Source organism: Cryptomeria japonica, chromosome 1, assembly GCF_030272615.1.
Source record: "Cryptomeria japonica chromosome 1, Sugi_1.0, whole genome shotgun sequence".
Lineage (NCBI taxonomy): Eukaryota > Viridiplantae > Streptophyta > Pinopsida > Cupressales > Cupressaceae > Cryptomeria > Cryptomeria japonica.
The window spans coordinates 314,528,383-314,538,606 of NC_081405.1; the positions used below are offsets into that span (position 1 = coordinate 314,528,383).

The 10,224-nt window shown below is 39.2% G+C and overlaps 1 protein-coding gene across 1 annotated transcript; it reads left to right on the forward strand.

Annotated features, from left to right (window-relative positions):
• The first annotated feature begins 704 nt into the window (after nucleotides 1-704).
• LOC131857381 (uncharacterized) lies at nucleotides 705-1,688 on the forward strand. The gene has a single exon (XM_059209868.1). It carries the CDS (start codon nucleotides 705-707, stop codon nucleotides 1,686-1,688), a length of 984 nt encoding a protein of 327 aa, XP_059065851.1.
• The last annotated feature ends 8,536 nt before the right edge of the window (nucleotides 1,689-10,224 follow it).

A 10,224-nucleotide genomic window follows, 5' to 3' on the forward strand; every position in this document is an offset into this window, starting at 1 on the left:
TGATGATTTGTTAGGCGATTTGAAGGTTTTTGGACACTACGGATGCAATGGTGAGATCCGTTTGGGCTCAAAATGCCTCAAAATTGTAGGTAGCCTCTAGATTTGGAAACACACAAAATCTTCAAACCCTCACAAATCTAACACTGTGTATCCGATTTTAGTGAAACAAAAGATGATTCTAACTTTCTCGACCCTTCTAGAACTGATGGTGTGCTCCAAATTAACCCAAGATGAACAATTTTTGGTGTATGCAAATAATCTCCAAAAAAAGGAACAAGAATCTTCAGATCTGGAGCTCTAATACCATACATTAGAATTTGTGAAATGTGAATCCCACAAGCATAGCTATCTTCTGCAAAATGCCTATCATACATAAAAAGAGAATTGAAAAATAAAATAATTGAACACAATAACAATGAAATTGAATGATGAAGCAGGAGCAGGAGTGGGAGAAAGAAGTGACTTTGAATTTGAACTCACGACAAGGCGGGAAACCCTATAATGGACAGGCGAACCAGGGAGTAGTCGAAAAGGATGAATCTCGAGACTGTCTTGACTCCTCTGAGCTGAATGGAAAGGATCTGGTGGATGGGGACCCACAAGGTGCCGAAAAGCCTCTCGATCTCGATGGGGGGAGAGGAGAATCATGTGCTGGAGACAACCCAAGCCAGTGACCCATTCGAAGGGACATTGGTCGATCATGGATGTCTCTATTTAGTGTCAAACTGAGTGGAAAGTCTTCGCTATCTAGAGTGAGTAATATCTCAGAATTGGAAAAGGGTAGATTTTATATTGAAGTTCCAGATCTAGTGATTGAGCATAACATTAACCTTATGGCTCTGACTCTAGTTGGAAACATTTTGGGACCTAGACCGATTATTGATGTTGTCAAGGCATTTGCTAAACATAAATGGGTGCTCAAAGGTCAAGTGGAGATCACAACCATGTCCAAAGGTGTCTTGTCTATGTCCTTTTCATGTGTGGAAGATATGTCGAGGGTGCTTTGTGATGGCGCTTGGTTGATTGGAAAATCCATGCTTGCTCTACAAAAATGGTTGCCTAAGATGGACCTAAATGAATCTTTTTTTGTACAAACTCCTATTTGGGTCAAATTACATAGCCTTCCACTAGAGTTTTGGGTTGAATATGTTTTCAAAGGAATCACTAGTTCCTTTGGGGAACTCTTATCTATGGACCCTATCATAGCGGCTAGAAGAAGACTCGCCTTTGAAAGGATTTGTGTGGGAGCTATGAAAGGAACGGATATGCCTTTATCTATTGCAATTAACTCCAAATTGGGGAAGTGGGTGCAACCTATGGAATATGAAAGTGTCCCTTTTACATGTTTTCACTGCAAAAAATCAGAGCATACTGCTAAAAAATGCCCTCTCCAAGTTGTCAAAGAGAAAAAGAAGAAATACAAGACAATGCAATGGAGAGCCAAAAATCCTGCTAAGCAACTAGTGATTGCTGAAGGGAAAGAAATGGTAGAAGAAGCCAAGAGTGTTATCATCTTGAACACTTTTGAGAAACAGGGGAACAATAATTTGGAAAACCTAAAAAACCATAGGTTTGAAGGTGGGAAAGAGGATCAAATAGGAAAAGATGAGAGAGAACGGCAAAACGCCATTCTGGATGAAAAACGAAGTGATAACTTGGAAGATGAAGAAATACAGGTGGTTCTGTAGACCAAGGAGGAAGTAGATTTGAACTGCACTATGGAAAACACTAAACGAGATTTCCCTAGATTTGACTATGAGGATGCCTAGGGGTGTTTGATCCTTGGAGGGATCTCGTCATCAGAATCCCAACAGTTGGTGGATATGGTGAAATATACCTTTTAGTTATCCCCAACAACTTCATTGCTTAACATAAGTGCTAAGTGGGCTGAGGATGATGCTTTCAAGCACAAGAAAAAAACCCAGAACAATCAAGAGGATGATATCTAGAATAATGAAGCGGCGGAACGAAATAAAGTTGGAAAACAGGGGTCGAAATCAACCCCTTAGGCTACTCCAGTCAAGACAAGAAATAGGACTAAAGCTAATATGGGTTTTATCCCATCTCCCCCTAGAAGAAGATCAAGAAGCCAGATCACATATCAAGAGACAAGCAAGAATATAGTGGATGGTACTCAGATGATCATCCTTGAGGTATGTTCCCTAAAAAGAAAATGAAAATTGTTTCATGAAATATTCATTGATTGAATAGTCCACATTAATAGGACATTCTTAGAAATTTAGTTAGAGAGCATAAACCGGATATTGTTCTTATCCAAGAAACCAAAATGACTAAAGATAAAGTTGAGAAGATTAAGCTTTTTAAGGATGGTTGAGTTTTAGGAGGTAGCTCAGATGGTGCTTCTGAGGGCATTGCCATTTTTTGGAATCTAAGGCATGTTACTAGGGTGCATGTTAAGAAGGATAGTAATTTAGTATTTGTTAGGTTCCATTATTTAGGGGATGGTACCTCTTGGCTCTTGACTAATATTTATGCCCCTAATAATAGACTTGGTAGATGCATATTTTGGAAGAAGCTATAGGTCATCCGGTCTCCTCTTAAGGATCAATGGTGGATGGTCATGGGGGACTTCAATACCCCTCTCCGTGACAATAAGAAGTTTTTGGGAATCCCATCTTAGTTAGATAGTAGAATGAACCTATTGAACTTTATTAATAACTAGGGTTTGCATGATATAGATCTTCAAGGTGCCAATTTTACCTGGACCAACCAAAGGGCGGAGGGAGATCTTATTCAAGTCATATTAGACAAGACCCTAATCTCTAATGATTTCTTTAGCCATTATCTATTGTAGACACTTAAAAATAATTATTTTAATTATTTTTAACTCGCATAATTAATTAACTAATTATGTTAATTCAAATTCCTCTCAATATTAATTAAATATAATTAATATTGTCACTATAGCATATGATTGATTTATTTAATAAATCAATACCTTTCTTTATTCTTCTAAAAAATCAAATCCTCACAAATCTTCCTCTTAGCTAATTAATTTCAATTAATTAGTTAACCTACATGATTCCTACAAATCATCTTCTTAATTCATCATTAACCTAATAAATTCTTCTAGAAACTCCCTAAACTCACTTAACTTTATTCTTCTAATTTTTTATTCCCTCCACTCATTCTCTCTCCTAGTCAAATTCTCCTACAAATATTAATCCCACCTAACATTTCCTCTAATCCCTCTCCTAATGAGTCGTTAATGGTTAATCATCATGATTAGCCACAAGTCAACTCTTTGTCTTTTTCATCTAGCCACTAGCTTTAAATGCTCTTTTCCTAGGTGAATGTAAGATTTTCGAAATCACACATTCCTCTAGGCATCCCCTCTCCCAAGGAATTTTTAATTCCTTTTTATTCCTCCAATCCCCATGATATCCTTTTTTGGAGAATTTTTAAGTCCTCCAATGCATCTTGTGGAGTGTGGAGATACGAAATGCCTTTAAGGCACCCTCTCTTGGACCTTGTGTGAGTTCACAAGTAAATCTTAGCCCTTCATCTTGAATTCATCCTAGCCATTCGTTTTCCTCTCCTCTTACTATAAAATAGGGCTCCATCCCTTCATTCAAAACATCTTGAAATCCAGTAAGTTTATGCTGCCCTTTTGAGCCCAGGAAATCATCTTGGCAACTTGATCATCTCATCCTTATCATTTTTCAAATCCATTCCATTTGTGCACAACATTGGAGAGCCATCCACATCCAACAATCAAAGGAGCACATCAAGTAGAGCATTATCAAGGGGTGCCTTCACTTCATCAAGCTCAATTTGAAAGAGAAGGTAAAATAGCAAGGTGAAATGGTCTTTTAATGATATTTTAGCATTCTGCATGTTTATTTCGTTATGTTTTGATCATTTGACCTTTAAATCTGTTTTCCCCTCTTCATTTTGGCATGCTCGGTGGGACCCACATTCCTAAGAACTAATTTTTTTTTTAGGTTTTTGTGAGTTGTGAGACGCAAGTTCTAGAATAAAACGACTGCAGAAAAAAAAATCTTTTTGCAGGTTCCAGAATAGCGATTCTGTATTTCTACGCAACAACTTCTTTTCTATTTTTGTTTCGTTTTTGTTTCGTTTTTGTTTTTGTTCTTTTTCTGTTTTAGTTTCAGTTTCAGCACAATAGCTCTGCGATTAGCACGAGCGTTTTTGTGGGAATTTGAATTCCTGTTATCTGATCTGTTATTTGCTCTGTTATCTGCTCTGTTTTATTATAATCTATGTGAAAGTAGAAGAGTATGCTCTTGTCTATATAGACAGTCAGAAATCTAGACCTTTCACTTTTCTATTATGTTTAGCGCGACTGTATGCTCTAACCACAGGAAAGTGTGAAAATAGGAGAGTATACTCTTGTCTATCTAGACAATCAGAAATCCAGACCTTTGACACTTTTCTATCTGTTTAGTGCTATTGTCTGCTCTTTTAATCTGTCTGAAATTTTTAGGCGCTAACTGTAGACTGCATTTCTTTTTCTTTTTTCATTTCCTGTTATCTGCTCTATTTAAAGATAATATGTCTAACCGTAGGAAAGTGTGAAAGTAGGAGATTATGCTCTTGTCTATCTAGACAATCAGAAATTTGGACCTGACATTTTTTTTTATTCTATTAAATTTAGGGTTTCTTTATCTTGACTCCATTTTCCTCCAAACTCCACCAGATTCTCCACATTGCCATTTTCCACATTTTTTTTCCTTGGGGGCCTTATCCCAAAAATCTACTTTTTGAATCCTAAATCCCATATTTCTCTATTTTTAGGGTTTCCCATAACTTCTTCCCCTTTTATCCAATCACCTCCAAATTTTTCCCATATTATCCATCTCCAACTTTTGCTTCTTTGCCCCTCTTTGACAAAATTTCCCATTCCTTCATCTCTCCTCCAAAATCCCCATTTTTTGCTTGCCTATCCCTTGGAAAGTGGCAAAAACCTAGTCAAACCCCATTTAACCATCAAAGCTTTCTTCAAATCCACATTTGTCATTAGTAAAAAAGTTTTTATTCATGTTTTTCTATTCATTCCCAAAAAATCAAAAAAATTAATATTTTTGTCATTTTGTTGTTTTTTGAAGGACACTTGTTGAAGACTCTATTTTTCCAGACTACTAATCAAGTTGTTTTGCATGACGCTTTTTGAAGACTCCATTTTTCAAACTACTAATCAAGTGGTTTTGCAGGTTGCCTAGCTGATTCAACCAGATATTGTGCATTTATTTAAATTAGGCACATAGATATTAATTAAAATGGAATGAACCATTGTCTTATGTGTCTTTAAGAAAAGCATAAAGGTAAGAAAGTATGCTCTCGTCTTACTAGACGATCAGAAATACAGACCCTCCAACCTTTTCTTGTTTGATTGTGTGTTTACCTCTAGTAGGCCTGCCCTCCCAACTTTCTCTTTGAGAAGGTAAGAGGGGAACGACCCAAGTGATTACACCCAGACCTGGGGTTCCCAACTCACTATAATAAATAGGCCATTGACTAAGAAAGGGTTAATGGTTGGGGCTATATGAGATTTCACTCTCACATTGGGTGCTTAGTAGGATCCTAGAGATCTCAATCATGCTTGCGTGACTACTAAGTTCTTAGTGCTTCATTGGGCTATAGGCTCAATTGCGCTTGCGCAACTTCGAAGGGTAGCTCCTAACAGGAAGACTTACTAAACACCTTGTTCATAGTGGCCCAAAACCTTCTAGTCATTGGTGCAAGAGGTCGGACCTCTAAAGTGGCCCATATTCTTACGGCCCTTAGTAGAGACACAAAGTTCACCATGAGGAGTTTTCATGGGAATTGATGCTTGGTTGCCTCGAGAAGTGAGTGTTGTGGAGGGGAGCCAATGGGGTCAAGCATCTAAGTGTCCGCTCTGGATAAGCGTAGATGGGAAACCAATTGGGATTCAATGACTATTTTCCTTGCTAGCCTTAAGAATGTTGTATATGAGCATGAGTGTCTTTGATATAATATGCATTTGATCACTGTGTTTGCTTTGTTTGAAACATACTTGCCAACAGTAGAATAAAAACACATCACTATCCCCAAACACTTTGCAAAAACATTTGTCAAGACACGAACAATTGTCCAAGTCATTACCCACACAAAGTCCAAAATTGCATCAAAACTCTGTCTATCTCATTTTTCATAAGCCTAAGAGAGAAGCTAAGAGTCCATCATCTCCATCAACATTCAAGTTTGTCCTTTGAAACACCAACTATCGTCCAAATCAGGGTGGTTGTATCCCTTCACACAACTTGCCATTCGAATCGATCCTTCATGTTCATACCAAAGACAACCTAGTCATCAAATTTCTTCTAAACTATCCCTACTATACCTCCTCCATCAATCATCCTCAAATTTCCTAAGTCCTTTCATCAAAAATTTCTTAAGTCCTTTCATCACAAATATCGTGAATGGTCACAACTCGATCCCAAAAGAAAAAGATGGCTGAACAACAATATGGCATGCCAGACATTGATGTCCTATATGAAGATCCCACACAAGATCATACACAAAGTGGGCAACCTAGTGATCAAGATCAAAGTCAAAATCTTGACATGGTTAACCAGGATGAACTTTGTTCGGAAGTGCAAACTTTCCTAGTGGATTCTTATAACCAAGAGATGATGGAAAAGTTTATTAAACACAATCCTACTACACTTTTGAAAACTCTCCTTGAACATGGAGCTCAACTTCCGCCTGAATTTAATAGATCCGCTCTCACCCAACAACCACAAGGAGACCTCGCTCCCACACAAAGTGTTGCACCTACTATTCAAACTCAATCAATTGTAGCCCCATCAATCATCCAGGCTCAATCAATGCCACCCACAGTACCTCCCACCGTGGTCTCCATCCCACCTTCTTCCTCCTTACCATCCATGCCACTATCAAATCCGATCTCATCCATTCTCCAACAAACTTCTAAACCACCTCCTTCTATTCAACCACAAATTTCTATTCCACAAACTTCGCTTCCTCCCAACAATGTCACAAATTTTATTCGGGCTGTATTCAATCCCATCACAACAGTTGGCAGACCGCAACCAACTATCTCTCAAACCCCAGCGACATCGGTCATCACATCCCACGTTCCCACCTCCTCATCATATCAGTATATTGGTGGTGGTGCACCTTCTTTGGTTCATCCAATTCTTGGGGCAAATACAATTCATCAATATCAAAGTCCACAACAAGACCTCATCAAGGAAATTCAAGACATGAATAATATCATCAAGGACATGAAACAAAAGACTAATAAAAGGAAAAATTACTCATTCGAAGAGTTTTGCCCTTGTCCTTACGACCTGTCTATATCAGTTGCACCATATCCCCTGGGATTTGAGATCCCTAAATTCACCAAGAATGAAGGCAAAGGAGATCCCCGCGACCATGTCTAAGAATTCCACATCTTATGCCAAGAAGTCTCCTATAGTGACCTTTATCTTCGTAGACTCTTTCCCAAAAGTCTCACGGGAGAGGCCTTGGCATGGTTCTCATCTTTACCATGAGGTTCCATTGTCTCTTTTCTAGACTTGGCAGAAAAATTTGTGGCCCACTATGCATACAACATGGGTAATGATGTATCTATGATGGACTTATGTAATACAAAACAAAGGCCCGGAGAAACCTTCACCAATTTCCTACAAAGATGGCGACATCTTATCAAGAAATTCTAGTGGGACATGCCAGAACAACATCAAATTGAGCTATTCCAAAAGAACTTGGTGCCTGAACTTTCAAGACCTTTAATATCCCAATGCATCAAATCCTTCCAAAAATTGACCGATAAGGGCCTCGCCCTCGAACATGTGTTGTTGGAAGAAGGAACCTTGAAACATTACCAGAAGTCGACACAAAGTTCTTCCTCTTATTATAACAACAAGCCAAAATTTTGGTCCAAAACCAAAATATGGTCAATGATGGTATAACTGATGCAAAGCAGGTCCAAATTGTGGCCGCTCCCCCAAAATCCACCACCAACAATCATCAATTCAACAACCAAAATCAATCCCAAAAACCTCACAACAATGTCTCAATCCAGGGATGACCACCCCGATCGAATAACAAGACTCCAAGAGATTTCACTCCTCTAGCTGAGCCTATTGAAGTGGTGTTTCAAAAACTTGTCCAAGCAGGTGTAGTGGTTTTTTCCAATCACTCGCCCATTTGACCCCAATCAACCTAGACCGAGATGGTATAATGAAAATGAGTATTGTGAATACCATCGTATCAAGGGACATGATACACGAAAGTGTATGAAACTGAAGATCTACATACAAGATCTCATCGATAGAGGTGAGATTGAAGTAGCAAATGCAAAACCTGGTAATAACAATGACAAACTCAAAATGTACTAGGAACCCTTCTCGAAGCATGATAAAGGAAAAGGCTCATCATCTAACGCAATGGGTTATGACTACGCTAATCACATAACCGGTTTTGATTTTTTAGTAGGTCGCATTGAACCTGCAGACAATCATGTCAATGTCATAACCATCCAAGGAGTCAATTCTCCTTCTTCCCAAAGCAGACCAAATCCTACTAGGATAGTCATTCAAAGTGCCATGCCTTCCACCTCCCATTTCCAGAATGATTGCAATGCAACTACACACTGAGGAAGAGTCACCATCCAAGGAGTTCCTCCCCCACCAAACCTCCCACCCATGTCTTCCACCCATCGATATGACCTCCTTGATTAACTTGGGAAGACACCCGCGCAGATCTCCATTTTGGAACTTCTCAAGACCTCCCCGGTCCATAAAGAAATTTTGGAACAAGCCCTTCTACAATCATGCGTTCTAGATAACATCAATGCCACCCAATTCCAAGCCCTCATTGGAAACCTTTCTGCCCAGCATCACATTGTATTTAACTCCAAAGATGCTCCCGCAGATGAAGACCATAACAAACCTTTACACATCGAAGTTCTTATCCACAAGCACAAGGTCAAACGTATCCTAATAGATGGTGGGTCCGGGTTTAATTTGTGTACATACAAATTAAAAAAACAATTGGGACTTTTTGAGGATCTGATAGACACATCAGGAAGGATCACAATAAAGGCATATGATGATGCAAAAAGAATTTCGGTCACCTTACCTCTTCAAGTTGGCCCCATTACAATTGAAACCCCTTGCCAAGTACTAGATCTTGACCTCCCCTACAACATTCTCCTCGGGAGGCCATGGATTCATTCCTTGTAGGCTGTACCCTCCACCTATCACCAATGCATCAAATTCCCCTATAACGGAAGTGAGATCACTATCAAAGGTGATCCCCAACCTTTTCAATATTGCAAACTATTAGAGGGGAAGCATCTGTATCATTGCCCACTAAATAGACCCTCACCAACACCTCCATCTGACACATCAAATGTTTCCTCCACATCATCCCAACCAGATAATCAAATCAAGATCTTGGACAATGGTTGTGGAGAATACAAATTGGAGGATGTCTTATTAATAGGCAACCTCCCTCTCTCTCCTAAGTCATTTGGAAAACCAAAAGAGATAAAAAAGGACCCAAAACCAGTCATGCAATGCCAAAACACCACCTTCCAACAATGGGGCCCACTTGATAACGAGAGCCTCAAAACAGATATCTCTTCATGGCTGTACCGGGAAGAAGATGAAGATCCAACATTAATATCCAAAGAAATGTACCCAAAAGCATCTGCCATAGTTGAAAAAATGGGTTACAAAGGACACGGCCTGGGACCAGAGGAGAAAGGAAGAAAAACACCCATAAATCCTATCTCCTACAAACACAACAGAGGCTTGGGGTACACCCCGGTGCCTAAGATTACTATCACTGGTGCCCCTTCTAGTCCTTCTTCGGATATCGAAAGCACTAACGAAGAGGAATTCCATGAAATGCCTTATGAATATGAGAAAGATATCTTATTGGATGCTTACATCAATACCATCACCCCCGTAACCCCTCCCACTTCACATGAGCTACATCTTGTCCATCTTGAACTCATTGACTGGGGCCAATGAGACAAACCCACTTTAGATATCTGTGCCGATGATAATGCTCTCATTGCTCTCCTAACAACGTAAAATATGGAAGATTGTAGAAGAATTGAGGGTATTCAACTACATGAAAAGGGATACTTTGGTAGTCAAGTCAATGCCCTTAGCCACAAAAAGGATAATAAAATAAAAAGATATGATTCCCTAGGTGAAAACCTCCCTGAGGCGCCTTTGG